Source organism: Argiope bruennichi, chromosome 6 (genome assembly GCF_947563725.1).
Source record: "Argiope bruennichi chromosome 6, qqArgBrue1.1, whole genome shotgun sequence".
In the NCBI taxonomy this organism is placed as follows: Eukaryota; Metazoa; Arthropoda; class Arachnida; order Araneae; family Araneidae; genus Argiope; species Argiope bruennichi.
This window is the reverse complement of record NC_079156.1, coordinates 101,222,710-101,242,557: the sequence shown is the minus strand read 5'-3', so window position 1 is coordinate 101,242,557 and position 19,848 is coordinate 101,222,710. Positions and strand designations below refer to the sequence as shown.

Here is a 19,848-nt window from a genome sequence, read left to right as displayed (position 1 = left end):
CGCGCTTTTCAGAGCTTTAGCGGCGCAGTGTTCCCGGTGATGGAACACCCTCAAAATCAAAAGGATTAGTGCAATCTTCACAAAATTTATCCGGTGTACACCTATAGGCTTAAATAAGTTATCTATAAATTTTATTGTTTGAGATTAAAATTTTAAGGATAATGCGCCGCAAAAAGTTAATAGTTGAATCTTATTGTAATGTACATTAATTTTGAACTTCTAGGCTTCGTTAGAGACAATACTATTAAATGTTATTGTTTATTTTACGCTTGTACAATATATTATTCATTTGCAAAATATGTCATTTAGAATAACTTTGTTTGCTTGTCTTCCATTTAGAAGACAGTGAGTTCTTTATTACATTTAATCGTTCTTCATGATTCTGAAAGAATTGTGCTCAGAATTTATGTAGAATTTTTATTTTTAAAACAGTTGTCACAACAGCTCCAGCATTCATGCTGGTCTTTGAGAAATTTCTATCCAGTGGCTAAATTCCATCATCTGAACTTGAAGTAGTTGATTTCGTTTTGACAAAATTCCAACTTGGCCCTCTTCTTCCATGGTGCTGATTTGCAGCTTTGGTTACATCTGAAAGAATAAAAACCAAGAGAATTTTAAATAGTATTTACATTAAATGTCAAATAAATTTTGAATGGTAAGCCATTCAATTATTCTTTATTCTCAAATCTTTTTATTCAAAAATTTTTGTGCAGTTATTTTTTTTTTCTTATTGATGATAATTTTTAATTCAAGAATTCATTTATTTTTCTAGATTAAAAAAGTAATAGATGAAATATTTAATCTTCAAGCAGAATTTTTGTTAAATACAGGGTTATTCAAAAAGAAAGAACCGTTTTAAAATATAAGGTCGCCCAAATGAAAGTGGAATTGTAGTTGGATTAATAAATGGTTTAATGGTAAAAATATAAATTAACCATTATCGTGGCAAGATTGCTTTTTTTTAAGAAAAGCAAAAGAAATGTATATAGGTATGTATATAAAAATGTGTAAGAACAAACATTTAGGCATGTGTATTTTATAATAAACATACATATTTAGGGGTACAAACATAAAAATAAGTTAAAAATTAATTTATAGTGGTAGTATATTTTTATAAAGTTGTATGTATGGTATACTGTACAAAATGAACATAAGGGTTAATATACAATGGAAAGAAGTAATACAGACATAACAGATAATCTATACAAAGTCACCTTGTCGGTAGATATCTTTCAAACAGAGATTTTACTTGTTACTATTAACCAAATTATTTTTTATTAGATTTTTATAACTGCAACCTCATGTATAACGTCATGATAACAAGTGAACACAGAATTCATGTGTTTTTTCATATATAATATATTTCTGCATATTATCATTTTCCAGATAATTTTTCTATAATACTTCAAAGTAGAAAATTTTTATAAACGGTTTCATTTTAATTTCATTTCTTATAAATTTGTAAAATCTGTACATAGTTATTTTTTTATTTTTTCTATTGTAAATATTTTGCAATTTATTAAAATTCCCGTGATATGCTCATCAAACGGTTCAGTGACCAGAATGGTTGCGGATACGGGGGTATGAGACGGCGTTCTGTTCTATAGGTTTAAACAAGTATCCCATTGGTCCACGAGATGATGGAAACCCTGGGTGAAGAAACTGTGGGTTGATTGTGGAACCAATTTTGAACTGTAGCTTGGACCTCATTATTGTTTGCAAATTGTGGTCTCTACAGAGCTTCTTGAGTGGACCGAAGATGTAATAGTTACACGACGGAAGATCCAGGTTGTGATGTTTGAACTTCCGGCGGAATTGCTATAACAATATTTGGCACGCCACAGCCACATGAAAACGAGCGTTAATATGAGAGACAGCATGCCACGTCGGTGTTTCTTGATATCCTTTCTCGGTTCAAGCGATGTGGAACAGCACGTGGCAGCAGTGACAGTCGTGCGGTAAATAGGCATTCCAACAGTAGTGGGTCATCGACATCGAAGACGCACGTTAACATGTTTTTACCAGCTCTAGTTGATGAGCGATCATTCTACGGCCTTGTAAAGAAGGGCATCGCCATTCCATGTTCATGCTTTTGGTGGCTGGATCAAAGTGATGACCTCATGCTTCATCAGCGGCAATGATCCTTGAGGGGAATTGATTCCCCATTTCGTGACACCGCGAATCCGTTGATGTTAAAGGAATAATTTCCATAACAATATATACTATTCGTGTCATCATCACTTACTACTCATAAATAGATATGAAATAATACCTCACTTTATTTTATAAGTACACTAGCTGGTACCCGGCCCATTACTGCCATAGAAGAAACAAGTTTGGAAATATCATTTGAAATAACTACCTCGTTTAATTAGGAATAATAGAAAGAAGGACATTTATTTCCTAATAGACAATGAATACATTAATAAAATGACATTTAAAGCCTTTTTACATTTATTATTTCCAATCTTTTTTTATGTTTAATATATTTTGTAATTCCATATTGCAAATATTAAGAAATCCAAAAATTAATATTTCTCAAACTGATTTCCAGATAACACTACCTCTGCGAAATAAAGTTTTAACTAAATAATTGTTGAATTAAGAGCTAAAAGTATAAGTTTTTAATAGTATAAGTAAGCTAAGTATTATCTTCGAACTCACAATTTTTGCTATAGTATGAACATATTCACGATAGTCTCTTATTTCGCTAAAAAACTTTCTATTGATTCTCAATTTTGTTATTCCCCAAAGTGTTTTTGTACATTTTTAATTTTCTTGTTATTAGAAGACAATAATAATATTTCCACTTTGAAACTATATACTTACCATTTGCCGTTTATCTTTTTCAACCAATTTACTATTTCTCGAGCAATATCCTTTTGATGATTAGCAATTGCAACCTGTAGTAAGCAGTGATCTTGACAATTTCGGGCGTTTGCTGCGGCCAGGGCTTCATCATGATGGAGTCTGTCCAGCTTCTTAAGCACACTGTGATTCCCATTTCGGACATCGTTGAAAAGGTCATCGATTGTTCGAAGCAAATCAATTATTTTCTCATCTCGAGCCAGATCAAGAGGTGTTTGACCAGCGTCGTTTTTATCATTATAAATTGCTCCTTGTTTCAACAAACTTTTAGCTGTCTTCACATTGGAAACGAGGTGTAGAGCTGTCGAAAGAGTGCTGTTCTTTGCATTCACTATGTCCGTTGCAGCAAATGGATTCCATCTTTTGGTGTGATTAAATATCATCTCTACAATGTCATTGTATCCTTTGGCTGAAGCAACATGTAGAGCTGTATCACCTTCATTAATATCCATGAAAATGTTAGTTTTCTTGTCAAGTAAAATGTTAACTTTTTCTCTTTCTCCGTTAGCAATTGCTATATGCAGTGCGGCTCTCTTTTCCTCATCCTGTTTTAATTCAACTCGAATTTTCTCTACTATCCATTCACAATCTATCAACATTAGTCTAAATAAAACTGATTCAACATCTTTTTTATTCCTCTGTACAAGTGGATGGCTCGCTTCCAGTTTTGTAATTTTAAATCCAACAGTCAAAAATATCTTCAATGCCTTTATTTTCATATCTAATTTGAGGAATACCATTCCAATATCGGATTCATTTGTCAAAATAAAAACATGATTCGGAGGATAGTGCCGTTTTAAAATTTTTTGGATATCCTTGAAAATTTTATGGGCTTGGTCATACTTTTTTAATTGGCACAACGTTCTTCCTACACTTGATAGACTTCTCAAAACATCCGTGTGATAACATGGCAATCTAATTTTTTTGGAGTTATAAATTTTTTCAAATATTTCTTTTGCTTCTGGAAAGTTTCCTTGCATTTGTAATATCGCAGCTTTACTATTCTGAGCATCTAGGGTAATTTTATGATCTGTCCCAAATTCTTTACTACTTTTATCTAAGACATCGTTGATCATTTTCAGTGCTTCAAAAATATCTCCCCTGTCTGCCAATATTAAACTCGTCTCTATTTCGGTATATAAAAGGTCCACATTTGTTTTTTCAAAAACGTTTTTGTGTTTTAAAATTTTCTTGAAAAGTTCGAATGCTTCTGGAATTCTTCCTTGACAGCGAAAAGCTAAAGCCATTACATGCTTCGTCACCAAAGTTTCTTTGTGATATTCGCTAAAAATACACGTCCTTTTTTCATGAATTTCTTGAAGTAAATCTAAGGCTTCTTCATATTTCTGAGCATTTAAATAAGCACGAGCTGATTTTTCTTGCACATCTAATGTAGCTGGACTTTCTTCTCCAAATATTTCAATTCTCCTGTCTAAGATAATTTTTAATTTACCAAAAGCTTCCAAGTAATGCTGCTGAGAAATCAAAGTCTCGACTGATTTCCAGTGATGAATTATATCATCTTGAAACAGTATTTTCAGCTGTTCAGTTTTTGGGAAATCACTCAAAATGGCAACTGTTACTAGAGTATTACCTTCACGATCTTTGGTCCTCAGCAACAATTTGGAAAATTCTTCGTTATTTGCCATTTTTAAATCATTCAGAACAGAATCATTTTTATTCTTGATTTTTGTAAATACCTTGCTAGCGAAACGCAACAAATTAACAATTGCTTGATCTGTAACATATTCTATAGGATTTTTTCCAAGTAAACATGGTGCATTATAGATTGCCCCGTTCATCAACAATGCTTTGACTATTTTCAAATGTGAAAACTTAGTAGCATAATGCAAAGGCATAAGCTTTTGCTTGTCACCAATGTTTGGATTTGCTTTGAATTTCAGCAAGAGATCGACGATTCCTTTATAACCTTCTCTTGAAGCATAGAGAAGAGGGGTCTCATTTCTCACGCATCTTGCATTTACAATACTAAACACTGGATGATGATTCACTTCCCTAAGGTGATGTTCGACTTCTGAAGGATCATTATTTTGTATGGCAATAAATAATTCCTCAATTATTTTTAAAATACATCTAATCGATTCACTTTCAGTCCTTGCTAACTTTGAACTGCTAGAAACGTCCAAAGTATTATAATAAGCGCCGTTATGTAACAAAATACGAAAGACATCTTCGCTATCATTGAAAACTGCTAAATGAAAAGGAGTCATTCCATCTTCTGCAAAAGCATTAACATCAGCACCTCTTTGAATTAATAATTCACAAACGTTTATTTTATCATCCAAAACAGAAAAATGCAGTGGGGTAAAATCTCGATGCCCTAAATCATTGACACTAATATTTTTATTTAAGTAAAATTCGACAATAGCTTTGTGGCCTTTCTGTGCTGCTATGTGAATAGGTTTAGAATCATTCATATCTTTAGCGTCGATTTTGGCTCCTCTGACTGTGAGATATTCTGTTATTTCTAGTGATCCAATTTCTGCAGCAATATGTAACAAAGAGAAACCTTTCATACCTATAGAATTAATATTGATATCTTGCTTTTGTGTCAAATGTTTGATCATTTCCAATCGATTACTACTTACTGCTACTTCCACTACAGATTGATTTTTATTATTTCTAAGGGAAATATCAGCTCCTCCATTTAACAATATTTCAAGCATTTCGATGCTATCTCCTTCAACGATTAAGTGAAGAGGAGTCTTGCCTTCTGCATCTTGAGCATTCACGTTGGCCCTTCTTGAAATTAGAAGACGTGCTATTTCGCAACGATTGTGAATTGCAGCATGATGAAGGGGAGTAAGACTACCCCAAGGAGCATCGATTTTAAATCCTTTCTTCAACAAAGTTTCAACCACTTTTCTGTGACCATATTGTGATGCTCTGTGTAGGAAATCATACTTTTTCTGAAGTATAAGAATATCAAACTGACATTCCCTAAATAACACATTTATAATAGAAGCATGACCTGACACAGCTGCTAAATACAATGATGTATTAATTTCATTTGTGGGAGATCGAGTGATTTTTGTTTTTTTATTAAGTAAAATGCAAACAGTTTCTTTGCCATTATGTTTAGCAGCTAAAGATAATGCTGTATTACCTTCAGAATCCTCAGCATTAATATCTGCGCCATTTTCAAGTAGAAATGTTACAGCCTCTTGATGGTTGCTAATGGCAGCTAAATGCAATGCTGTTGATCCAAATTCATTTCTGGCATTAATATTGCAACTCTTTTCAAGGCAAAATTTTATCATCAATTGGTGTCCAAATCCTCCTGCTAGTAGCAATATTGGTTCGAGATCTTCAACAATAGATAAATTCATATCTATATTTTCATCTAAAAGCAATTCACGTAGTGCATTAAAAATTGTTAAATTCACTGGGTCTGTTCCAAATTTGAAAATTTCTCGGAAATCAGCTCCTTTTGAGATTAATACTTTCACTACACTTTTATGCCTCCGTAAAGCAGCAATGATTAACGGTGTGGCTTGATCACTAGTATCTCTAGAATGGATGTCTGCACCTTTAGAAATCAATAATTCCACTATCTGAACATTTCCTAAATGCGCAGCCACATGTAACGGCTTGCATTTTTTTACTGTTCCTATGACTTCAATATTAGCACCCTTTTCTACCAAAGACTGAATGACTTCTAAATGACCGTTATATAAACTTATATGAAGTGCGGTAGCATTGGTATTTTCTTTACTATCTATTATAGCATTAAATTTTAACAGCAGATTAACTAATTTCGTATGTCCTTTACCAGCTGCAAAATGTAATGGTGTTTGCTTCAAGTAATTTATTGCATGTACAAGATTACTGTCCGTTTTGAGAAACAGTTCTGCTATGCCTAAGTGCCCATTTTCAGCGGCGCAATGCAGAGGAACACAAAGATGGTAATTCTTTGCATACATATCAGCTCCATGGTGCAATAAAAATTTTGCAGTAGATTCCTTGCCATTCTTTGCGGCACCGTGTAGAGGCGTATTCCCTTCAAGGTTTTTTGCATTAATATCCGCACCTTCTGAAACGAGAATCTCCACAACATCAAGATGAGAGTTTAATAAGCATGCTACGTGTAAGGGGGTGTTTTCGAAATCATCTCTGGCATCAACTCTAGCATTCTTTTCGATCAATAACTTTACTAGGTAAGGATCCCCTTCTTCTGCTGCTGTGTATAATGCTGTGAAACCACCATGAGATTTAATTTTATCAACATTTGTCTCATTATTTAACAGAATTTTCGCTGCTTCGAAGCTGCCTTTGTAAATTGCATAATGTAAGGGAGGTAAAGGAAACACAGATGCTGATGTCTGTGCTTTATGTTCTAACAAATATTTAACGGCATCTTGACTATTATTTCCTGCAGCAATATGCAGCGGTGTTAGACCTTGAGCGTTATTACTATTGATAGACACACCCTTCTTCAATAAATATTCTACTATTTTCAGTCTATTAAGCTTGGCAGCAGTATGTAAAGCAGTCTCATCTTTAGAATTTTTTGAATTAATGTCTAATCCTTGTTTGAGACAATATTCCATAGCTTCAATGTTTGGTGCCTGAGAGGAAAAATGCAAACAAGATCTCGATTCCTTATCTTTTCCAAAAATATCTGCTCCTTTCTTGACGCACTTTCGAACATTATCCATATTTCCTTCTGAAAGAGCAACAAATAATTCTCTCTGATTTCGAATTATGAATAAGTTTTTACTGTGAGTAGTTTCTAATTTATGTGAATCACATTTTTCTACTTGACCAATTTTTTTATCACTGCTTACGAAATTCTCAGTTGCAAGTTTTCGCGCGTTCAGTAAAACTTGCTGAGAAGCTGATGGTGATAAGTCATTTATTAAGGTATTCATATGGGCCAAATTATTTCGCAAATTATGGCCTGTTTGCAAAATATAATCATTGTCTAAAAAGAAATTGTTATATGTGCAAGAATCCTCTAAAAGAGACCAAATATCTAATTCTAGCATTTCTATAATTGCCTGTAGTTTTCTGTTCTTTTCAAAGAAAGATAAATTCGATGTAAGCAAATCATCAAGTAAATTGTTCTCTTTTAATATCGTTTTAAGAGCAGAAATTTTTGAACGTAAAACATGTTGCATTTGCACTCCACTTGAATATACTTTTTTCTCTTTCTGCAAATACAGAATATCTGCAAATTCTTTTATCCACTTAACATTGCCCATTTGAAATTCTATTAAATAAAATATCTGCCAGATTTTTTTCCATATTTCATTATTTCCTGGAGGAATTCTTGGGAGAATACTCTGTAAAAGCTGTATTGCTAATTCTCCTGCATAGTTCTTTTTATATGCAGGTGAAATATCAGTTACCTCAAGATCACAAGACAGCAAATCAAAATTAAACACATCACTACAACCCGGAACTTGACTAATTCCATAGACATTTTGAAGCCTATAAAAAATTGATGTAATTTCTTTCTTTCTACTCCTAAATTCCTCTTTTTCGTATTGCATCGAGGAATAAATTTCTTGATATAAAATATCTTCATCGGGTTGCTTTTCACCAACAAGATCATAAAAACTGTCCAGCAATTCCCATAAGCATTCAGAATCACTTTTAATCAACCTACTAAAGTCCAGTTTCTTGATTTCAGCAACGATATATTCATGCGAAAAAGAATACATTTCTAAAAGATCTTTGACTTCTTTCCAATATTTGCAGTTTTTTAACTTCAGCAATAATGTTTTAATATGCTCTATTTTGATTTCAGAAAGAATTTCAGCAGCCAAACTATTCACTTTTGACATGTCGATTTGTATATCTTTAAAAAAACTGAAAGAATTGTTTTCTATTTCTGATTGAACTATAGAGTAATTACCATGCGATAAAGAGTCTCGCAACTTTTCAATCACTTTTCTTGTTCCAGAAGGTAAAGAATAAAGTAAAAGACGTGCTGTCTTACCTGATAATTTCGGAGTATAAAGCTTCATTTTAGTATGCTCACCTGTAACCTGCAGAGCTCTTATAATCAGTAGCTTTCCTTCCAGCTTAGATGCATCTGCGGAATTAGCTAAATCTGTATAATGCTTTATTGTCTCTAAACTGCAAAAATCTCGCAATTTTTCGTAATCAGCATATAAATTCTTAAATACCGAATTTTTTTTAATTATATTTTTGACTACCTTATCTCTTTCCAATTTTAAACTCTTCCAAAGTGTCTTGATATCACTATTTTCAATATTTTTCTTTTCAGATTCTAGAATGTGAGAAAATTTCTCCAAATACAACAGAATTTGTTCTTTCTTTAGCACAGTGTTGTACACTAAATTTACTCCCAATGTTTTCTTACAGAATTGAATAAAAATTGTTAAGTAAAATTCAATTTCTTCCCAAGGAAGTTTATCATAAGTAGATCCCAAAACCGATTTCAGTACATGGATATTCTTCACTATGAATTCGGCTAAAAGTATGAATTCTTCATCCGGATCAGAATCCAAATAAGAAGATTTAATCATTTTAATATTTTCGATTAGCAACTCAATTCTTTTCTTGATGTGAGCAATCGAGTTTCCACTGCTCACGTCAGTGGGATTTTTATGATAAAAACGAATATTAAATATTTCATTCTGAACATATAGTCCCATTTCTGATGTTAAAAATACATTTCTTAATTTTAATTCTTTGAAACTCCTCGACAAAAGATGATCTAATTCTTCCAAATCTTCACGAAGATTCTTATTCGGCCATTTATCAATCAGGATACTTAGCATATCAGTATTATTAGAACGAATAGCATAGTAAAAAGCATTGTGATTGAATTCATCGAGATCATAGGATGAAATGTCACTATTATGGATTTTACATGACAAATTGTACAAAGTTTTGTTCTTGTCTCCCAAAATCAGACTCAAAGCTTCGATTGCTTTGTTTCTACAAGCTATAATAATTAGATTAAAATTCTGAAAATGAGTTCTTGCAGTTTCGAAATAATGTTGCAAATTTTCCTCTTTTTTATGTTTACCAATTTTATATAACAACCAATTCAAATGTTCCAAAAGGTGTGTTTTATCAACTATTATGAAATCTTTAATATTCTTCAAAATATCGATATAAAAAGTCTCTGCACTTACTTCATCAAGTTTCTTGAATTTAGTCAGAAGATCATGTCTAGACTTTAATGTAATTGTCGCTAATTCGTCATTCATCAGAGTTTCAAATTCATCCATAATATTTGAGCATTCACACTTCGATAGTTAGATATATATTTTTGTCAGTGAAAACTTTCAAAATTAGCACAGATTTGTTCCAGAATACAATTTAAATTCAAACAGCATTGTCAGTTAAAATAATAATTGAAATCTTGTTCAGGTGTATTCAGATAAAGCAGCTGATAAGACATGATAAGCTGATAACAATGCTGCTGAAGTTCAACTCCTCCAACAACTGAAGTGACTCCTGCATCTAGAGATAGAAAGAAAATGAAACGGTTATGACGAAATAATCTTACCAACAGTTTCAACCGCCTCTTTGAAAGTACAAACATAGGATGAAAGATTTCCGGATGTTATCTCTAAAAGCAAAATTTCTTTTTTGATTTTAGTTGAGAGTTATATTTTTGTTTGGTTTCGGTTCTGCAATCCAACAACTTTAAAGAAGTGTTCAAGAAATAAAATACGACATAAATCCATAAAAACACAGTAAATTTTTTAAGAAATACATTTCAAAATCTACTGAATAAATGAATAATGAAAACGAAATTAAAAACGCTTTCAGAAGAAGTAATATATGTTATATATTTCATCGCTATTACCTACCGAATTACCTACGTGTTCATTAAATATGTTACCGTTAAAGCTCGAAAGAAGTTAATGTGCAGATTACCTAGATAATTTGTAGATTAACTGATTTGCTTTGTTAAAGTGCGGAATCAAGAGTTTTCTGAACTAGGTAATGCGCGCATTAACGGCTTCCATGCCGTTAAAGTTCAAAAGTTTGTTTCTTGATGAAGGTACCCCTGTGAGAATTAAAGTACACGACGTAGATCGAGCAAAAACAGATGCCCGCTCGATTTTAATTGTGGTTCATAGTAAACAGAGGTTGGGTTTTATAAACTTGCTACTAAAATGGGTATTTCCAAACAATTCTATGAGAGATTCATTCAGTGTTGGCAGAGATTGATTTTTAACGAAAGAAGATGTCACTGCTGTAGAAACATCTTTACATCAAACAGCAATAAAATAGTCCCTTGGTCCGGGCAGGGTTGAAAAAATGTTATTGTATATCTAAATGTACTACAAATAGGTGTGCTTGTCTCAAATGCAATTCAAAATCACCAATCTTTAGATTGCACTAATAATAAGTAAGTATAATTTTATCATATTGTTACAAATCTGTGATGCGGCTTCCCAGCATAGTCGGTTCCATAGGAGGTCCCAGAGCTTGGCGACAAACTTGGCGACCATTTGGCGACTTTGACGCCAAAATAGATTATACCCGAAACATCCAGAATTTCTCCGATCCGTCCAGCAGGAACCAAGATACGCCTCTAACGTTCCTGATTGGTTGAGAGGCTTCTAGCCCAGCCTTCTGAGACCTATAAAAGGGAGCAGTCCTGTCGCTGCCGGGTCGTCGTGAACCAGATCGGAGAGTTGTAGTCGGAAGTGACAGAGTGAAGAACTGGTCTTCCAGGGACTAGCGGAGCAGCGACGGAGTCGAGCTGCTGTTGTTCTCTTCACGTCTCGTCTGAAGATAATTGTGTGCTGTATATAGTTGTCGTCTTTGTGCTGTCCTGTGTGTCTTCGTGTAAATAAATGTCGCTGTTTCTTTTTCTACTGCTGATTGAGCGTTCTCCACACCATATCACTCCCACTATCCAAACGAACCCCCGGAAATTTCGTAACTATATGTTTCGCAACTTTATTTCCTTAATTGTAATAATATGTTAAACCGTTTGATTCTATGAGTTATAGTTTTTTAGTTGATTGATGATCAATTCGATCAAGTACTTTGTTATTCGCTCAATTGTATTAACGTCATTTTTTAGATATAAAAAAAATTAATAAACAGCATTTAATTCAAGCGTACAGAAACTTTGCTGCTGTTCCAGCAAACATTTTATTTTCAATTTAACGAGCGCCTAGTAGATAATTTGCAGATTAAAGTGCGTCTAGAAAGTAATTAGCAGATTATCTAGGTAATTCGAAAAATTTTCAAAAACAGTTTTCCACTCTTTAATGTATCACTCTAGTTATTGTGCAGATTACTAGCTAATATGTATATTCACTGATTTCTGCAGTTTAGCTGTAACATAGTCAACTAAATTCGACTAATAATATAAAATTTTGTCATGTAGTCGATTCATAAATCATTTGTGTTTATATAGAAAAAATTAAGTAGATTTAGGTATTTAGAGACTCTAGACAGTGTACATTATGAGGTCTCATTTTTAAAGTATGGTCAATTAAATTTCAACAATTTTTTTATCGTGTCAATGATTTAATTTCGGTTAATATTTTTTATGAACATCATTAAAGTGTACCTGTTTATATTTATCTATTACGTTGTAGACTGCTGGTACCAAAGAAAACGCAAACTGTTTTTTAAAAATTTCCTGTTTTATAACTATCAATCCAATAATTAAACGAACGCAATGAATAATATATGTTGTGATTCCTCGCGTAACCCTAATTACATGCAACCCTTTAGCGCATGCGCGCTGGTGACATCAGAAAAGAATTTCCCATGATCCCACAGAGTAAGAGATGTATTTTGAGGTTTGAGTTGATGAAGTGTATGATGGAACCAAAGATGGTTGTGTGTTTTATAAAGAATTAGCGCACGTAAAATGAAATATGTAAATATTTGTATATAATTATCTGTGCCGGTGTCCTCGTCCTGCAAATAAAAGTGATGATAAAATTGAGAATACTTGGATCAATGATTTCGATGTTTATGTGATCTAATTCATCTTGGAATACCTCGATTCTATTTCATTTAGACGATCGCAGAATGACAAGGTAAGATTGAATTTTTCATACATTTTGATAAATCTGAATTTGTGGTCTAGAAATCCCAAAATCTGGCATCCCTGCCTTTAAGTTATATAGAATTAACGTAAAGAGATATATAATTTGAGGTATTTAGAATTAGAATTGTGGAATTATTAGAAATGGATGTCGAAAGCATTAAAAAGTTAAGAACTCCTTCGAGGAGTAATTTTACGAGATCATTAAATAAAGCTTCTGAAATTTATGAAATACAAAGTTGAGAACAGAGATATACAGATAGTAATTTTAAAACAAAAGTATAAAGAATTAAATGATTTAGATACAAAGATTTTGGCTATTTTGTAAAGCGATACAACGTGCACTCAAGAAAATTTTGATCTAGAATATGAAGCAATTACTGCTTATGAACATAGATTTTTAGAAACAAAAACGAAACTTCAGAGAAGATTAAACGCTTTAGAAAAACCTAAACAAGATGTTACTGTAATGAAAGAATCTGTCGATAATACTAATAGCAAATTTAGACTTCCAGAGCTGGAATTAAAACAATTTAGTGGAAACATTAAAGAATGGCTTCAATGGTGGGGGCAGTTTAAAAAGATTCATAAAGATGTAGATATTGTAGATGATGATAAATTTCTGTATTTGTTGTAGAGATGCATAATCCACGATTTTTTGAATAACAAATAATATTGCTATTGTTATTTTTAAATATGCGTTCCAAATATCTGTTATTTCAATCATATTATTAATTAAAAATTATTACTTAACATTAAATATAAAATTTATTAATTGTAATTAATACTTAATTTACTAATTTAATTAACGTATGATTGAATTAATTTATCTCTTTCAGCTTACTTCTTAAATTTTATTTTTTTCTCAAAAATATTTATTTAATTTATTTATTAGAGTGAACCATTTTCTGGAAAAGATGAGTTAAAAATATATGTCGTTTCTTTAAAATGTTTACTTTAGTCCTATATTCTACCAATAGATGGCGCCAGCAGTTAACAGAGTACATGTAATCAAAGTCAATCATGTCACGAGCAATTAAAAATGATCTGTATGGAATAGCGCATCATCAAATACGAATATCGGTCACTCCCGTAAAGTGGAGCGGTGACTTCGCACTTTCCAGTGAAGCCTCGCACTTTCCGGTGAAATCACCGCTCCGATAAATTTCAGTGATATGCAATTCAATGATACGATACGATAATTCCAATAACCGGTCCGTTCACTTTTCAATCCAATCACAGATTTCTTCCGAGAGCTTCCATTGGACAGATCGTATCGATTCTTACTTTCCAGTAAAGTCACCGCTCCGACAAATTTCAGTGATATCGTATCGATTGTTACTTTCTATCGTGATCCAAAACTTGTAATCGAAATATCATCAGTAAGATCGTATCAAGGATTTGAATCACACCCCTCTTTGAAAAGTATTGATCACTTGTATTTGTGACTTTTTGATATTGGTTGCGTAATAACCGCTCTGAAAATATTCGTCATCCCTAATTTGTTGCAATTGTAGTGATAGTAGCGCCATCTTTCATTCATGTTATTCTAAAGCTCTGCCTATCTACTTTCCCTAATACAATCTATGTTATAAGTGTTCGCCAGCTAGGCAGTTAGTAGAATCTTTTCCGCCAACAGGAAAAAAATATGAGGAAACTGTGAAATGTTTGAAACAGCGTTTCGGAAGAGTTGATTTACTGATCGAAGTTTACATTGGAGAGCTTCTTTCGGCGGCCATAAATAACGCGAATCCTCAAGGTCAAAAGTATCTCGAGTTAAACTGTACGATACTTTAGAAGGGCAGCTCAGAGCATTAAAATCATTAGGAATTGCAGAAGATAACTTTTCGAGTATATAGCTATATCCTCTTTTAGAGTCATGTTTACCAAGCGATTTATTGAGAGTTTATGAACGAAATCAAACTGAATTAATTTCAGCAGAGAGGTGACAGGCTGGCTCATCTCTTGGACTTTCTTAAAAAGGAAATCGAATAGGAACAAAAATTGATTATTTTGCGTTCTTTTGATTTAGAAAAACATAATAAAAGAAAACGCCGAATCATCATATTCGTAAAAAAGTAAATAGGCCATCTGGTTTTGATTTATTTAATAATTCGAGAAATAAGTTCATATCCGGTTGATTCAAAAAATAAAGAATGCGCTTTTTGTGATAAATTGCATATGACTCAAGATTGTAGGTTTGCGAAGGGTTTAACATACGAAACAAAGAAGGAAATTCTTTTAAATCGCGGAATTTGTTTTCGATGCTTAAATTCTAAACCCAAACATATTGCACGTTTCTGTAAACAAACAATCAATTGTTCTAAATGCAATGGGAAACATTTGCCTATCATGTGTAATGCTAATGATGAATGCACAAGTAATAAAAATGATGAAAAAAGTTCGGTAGAAAAATGGGTTACAGACAGCTCTTTAATTAATAACACATCTTTACGTCAAGTTTATTTACAAACATTAGTAGTTGAAATTCGTGGGAACGGTGGAATTAAATTAATTCGTTGTCCCTATGATACAGGGTCTCAAAGATCCTACATATCAAAATACTCCTCAGAAAGAATGAATTATGAAGGTATCAGTGAAGAATCTATTTTGCATTCTTTATTTATCGGGGTTGAAAAATGCGGAAAACTATAAAAAGTATCGGGTACACGTAAGTAATGTTGATAATAGTTACCATTGTAATTTTGAGGTGTTAGATCAGGAAAAGATTTATTTCGATATTTTTATAGTAAAATTGTCTCCTTATGTGAGAGAACTTAAATCTAATAGAATATTTTTAACTGATGTAGTGCATGCTTTCGATGACCAATTACAGTATCAGTCTTCTCCGTTAGAAATTCATCTGTTAATTGGGTCTGACGTCGCTGGTAAACTGCTCGCAGAGGAGGTAAGGCAACTTAGTTCAGGAGTAGTATGTGTAGGAACTAAATTAGGCTGGACGCTGATGGGAAAGACCAGTTACACTTGAAAAAATGTTCATATTAACATAACATCTCATAATTCATGATACTTGTCATTTTTACAAATTTATTCATTTGGATAAATTAGAAAATAAAATCTTTTCATCGACATATGTGGTGCCCTAGGCATACGCTTAGTCGATTTAGTTCGAAATATGACACCACATAAACATATCAAAATTAACCTAAAGTCTCATTTGAATCCCTAATATTACATCTTTTCAAAATCGAAGATGGCAGTTAGCATTAAGCAGTTAAAAGCTTTGAAAATCAAAAAATGGAAACAGCTCTGAAAACTGTTTTTGGGCAATTATTTTTTGGAGATAATGAAGTGCTGGAAGGTGGAGGTATCAGGATCGTTCATCTGGGGGGGGGGAGTGCGGTGGATATTATGCACTGGGATCCCAGCATGACTAAGAATTAAAATAATGTTCTGAACAATGAATAACTAAGCAATGAACATTCCATCTGAAAAACTTTAAAAATAGAATCATGCATAATTTAGCACATAGATCAAAAGAACAAATTATTTCTGTGTTAGGAAATCATATCCTTAACAAAATTAAAGATGATATAAAAGCCGCCACGTACTACAGTATCCAAATGGGTTATACTCCTAATATTTTAAATAAGGAACAAACTTCAGTTTTTATTTGGTACTAGCCGCCTTTGGAGACCAGCCGGTTCACCAATTTTAATGTTCGTTTAAATTTTAATAATTAAATATTTTACGCAATTCCTACTTTAATATATTTTTCATCAAAATATTTTAAAACTTCAAATTTTGATAGTCATATAATTCACTCATAATATTATAAAGGCCTTCAGTCATAACGTAATATGTATCTCTCTAATTTTCTGTTATCTCCCGTAGAATTTAGGCTTTAAATTAAAGTGGAAAGAATTAATCTGCAATTAATATAATAATATTTTTTAATGAAACAAAGCATTTTTTTTATAATATGATTACTGATAACAGAGTCACTGAGCGTTTAACTTTATGGGCACTAAAGAATATCTTTCTTAATTTATGTTATATCTCAAGAATTTGTCAACAAAATTTTCTCAGTTTCATCATGAACAGATCGATTATTTAACAATGTTTAATTTTAAATGCATCAAACACTAAGAAAATAAAATGAATCGTTTAAAATAATCGGTCGAAAACAGGTTTAAAAAAACTACTTAAAATGTGTATAGATGTAAATATTAAAGAGAAAACGTTAAGTATAAATGATTCATTTATATTGTTTATTGAAGTAACTGATATACTCTACTGGAAAGATTAAGTAAGCTTTACTCTACTGGAAAGATTAAGTAAGCTTTACTCTACTGGAAAGATTAAGTAAGCTTCATTTAAATATTATGAATTGTAGAGGACGGGCATATAACAACGGTAACAACATGAGAGGAAAATATAAACGTGTACAATCTGGAATAATTGCTCTTTTAAACTCTCATGGAATTTATGTGTCTTGCCTATCACACTCTTTTAATTTATTAATTTGTGAAGCCGCTTCCAGCAGTATATATAGTAATTTTGTTTTGGATATTGCAACGCTTATATTGCTTATTTTCTGCATCTACAAAAAGATGATAAATTCTACAAAAGTTCATTTAAACGTTACTCTTAAACCATTATGTGACACTCGTTGGGAAGCCAAAATAGAATGAAGTTTGAACAAATGCCCTAGAAGAATTTATTGATGCAAATAACAACAATACTGCGGTATCCGAAGCTAAAAGTCTATTGGATTTAATACAAGAAATGACATTTATTTTATGTTTAATAGTATGGTTTACAATATTGTCCGAGATTAGCATTATCAATAAACTATTTCAAGTAAAAACAATTGTTCTCGACTGGGCTTTTAATTTAGTGAATAAAATTAGATCTGGAATCAAAAATTTAAGAACGAAATTTAACAAATTTTTGGACGAATCAAAAGTGCCACCACGTAATTTGAATGTTTCATAACATTTTCCTAAAAAAATAATTCGAAAAACAAAAGGATTATATTCTGAAACAGCAGAATTTAAAGTTATAGAAAATTCAGTTCAGAAATTTAGGTGTTGTTTTTTAACACTATAGTTGATACTGTATTATATAGATAGAAAACATATTTAAAAGTATTTTAAATTAATCACTGATATGTAAACTTTAGAAAATCATGAATTAGAAAAACGTTCTAGAAACTTTGTCAAGTTTTAAAAGGAATATATGTATATGTATGCAGGAAATACAGGAATTGCTAAAGGATTTGATTTTGAGTGAAACGGATGTATATAACGCACAAGACTTGCTGCAAAACATATAAATAATAATTATAATGAGTAACTCTTAAATATATTAACCGTGTTAAAACCTTTCTTTACGTTATCAGTTATCATAGCCAATTCTGCCTTCTTTCAGCAAATTAAAATTAATAAAGAATCTTCTTCCATCAAGCATTGGTGCAGAACGCTTAAATGCACTTGATATACTAACAATCAAAAAAGGAAGTACAAAAAAATTGTAATTTTTCGGAAGTAATTAATAGCAAAACAAAATCACGCATTAAGTAATTATACAATAGTGTTATATTTTCGTGTTTGTAAGCTTTTTTACTTTACAAAAAAAGTTAGGGCCCCAAATGGCTTCTTGCACTCAGACCATTTTATAAAGAAGGCCAGCTCTGGCAGGGATCAGTCACATTTTAAACTTGAAATGTACAAAAATGTACTTAAAATGTACAAAAATGCAGTATTTAAATGAAATAAATCCCCATGTCCATCAATACATTTCGGGAAATTCTCCAAATTAGGCTGGATGTTGTCTCAGTTTTCATCATTGGTCCCTACTCTTTTAAAGGAAACACCGCTCACTAAAGGAAGTACCGCACACTCCCGATTATCCGCGGAATTGGGTGGCACGGCCGCCGCGGATAACAAAAACCGCGGATAATCCGAAAAAAGCTAAAAACGGGTATAGCAAAAGAGAAAACAGTCATTCCAACTTTGAAAAATCGTTTTATGTACAATAAAACGTAAAATAAACAGCAGGAAATGTTTAACTAACGCTTAATATTTGAGTATATCACTCAAAACTAACCTAAAATGCATTTTGTTAATGAAAACAGAAAAGTGCTTTGCACTTACGAGAGGCGTCAAGGATACATAGAAAAATTAATACATATGTACTGTTTAAATACTGAAATGTATTATGTAATTGCAAAAGCCTAACTGTAAAACTACACCTTTTTGAAGAAATCAGTCATTTGTGTTTGCTTCTTGCTTTAAAAGCATTTTCTCTTTGCTTGGAAGCAAAAAAAAAAAAAAAAAAAATTTGTGCGGCAGGCGCGGATAACCCGCCCGTGGATAATCGGGAGTCTACTGTATGTGATTTCTCAACATGTATCCCACTCATCCAAGTGAATGACTTATGTTCTGCCGTGGAAAGTCTGTGCACAGAATGCTATTTCTAGGATAGAGAGACGGAGGACATATTTATGACGATAATTTTGTTCGAGATTTAATAGCAAAAAATCTAATGCACAAACATTTTTTCAGTCATAGTGGCAAATGTTTAGTTTTATACATGTGATTGCAATAGAAATTACTGCATGTTAAAATACTTTTCCGTTGCTGATATTTATTCCATCTTCACATTATAATACACATTAATGGTTTTGCGGTGAATAGCATATAAGGCAGTTAACAACTACGCTGCACGGGCAATTGCTTTTGCATAATGGTTATGTTACTGGACTGCGAACCACAAGGTCCCAGGTTCTATCCTCGCGCATTCACATATCGCCTCATTGGTGACCTCGGACGATGAACCTTCAACCTTCGTACAGCTATTGTGACGCCATCTACCCGCAACCAAAGTCCTCAGACTCACTTGACGCAGCAAAACCAAAGTCGTCAGACTCACTTGACGCAGCAACCACTCACCACTACACACACACTCACTACTCAACTGGGTACAGG

General features: G+C 32.5%; 1 protein-coding gene across 2 annotated transcripts in view; it reads right to left on the bottom strand.

Moving 5' to 3' along the window:
• Window positions 1-420: 420 nt before the first annotated feature.
• Window positions 421-19,848, bottom strand: part of LOC129971193 (uncharacterized) — a 43,100-nt gene continuing 23,672 nt past the window's right edge. Inside the window, exons 1-2 of one of the 2 annotated variants that reach the window (XM_056084746.1) lie at window positions 2,830-10,297; window positions 421-588 (exon numbers count right to left, since the gene is read on the bottom strand). In XM_056084746.1, the coding sequence (XP_055940721.1) occupies window position 588; window positions 2,830-10,097 (7,269 nt within the window). In that variant the 5' untranslated portion in view covers window positions 10,098-10,297 and the 3' untranslated portion in view covers window positions 421-587. Of the gene's footprint in view, window positions 589-2,829; window positions 10,298-19,848 lie in introns of those variants that run through there. The other variant, XR_008784777.1, reaches the window with a different exon arrangement.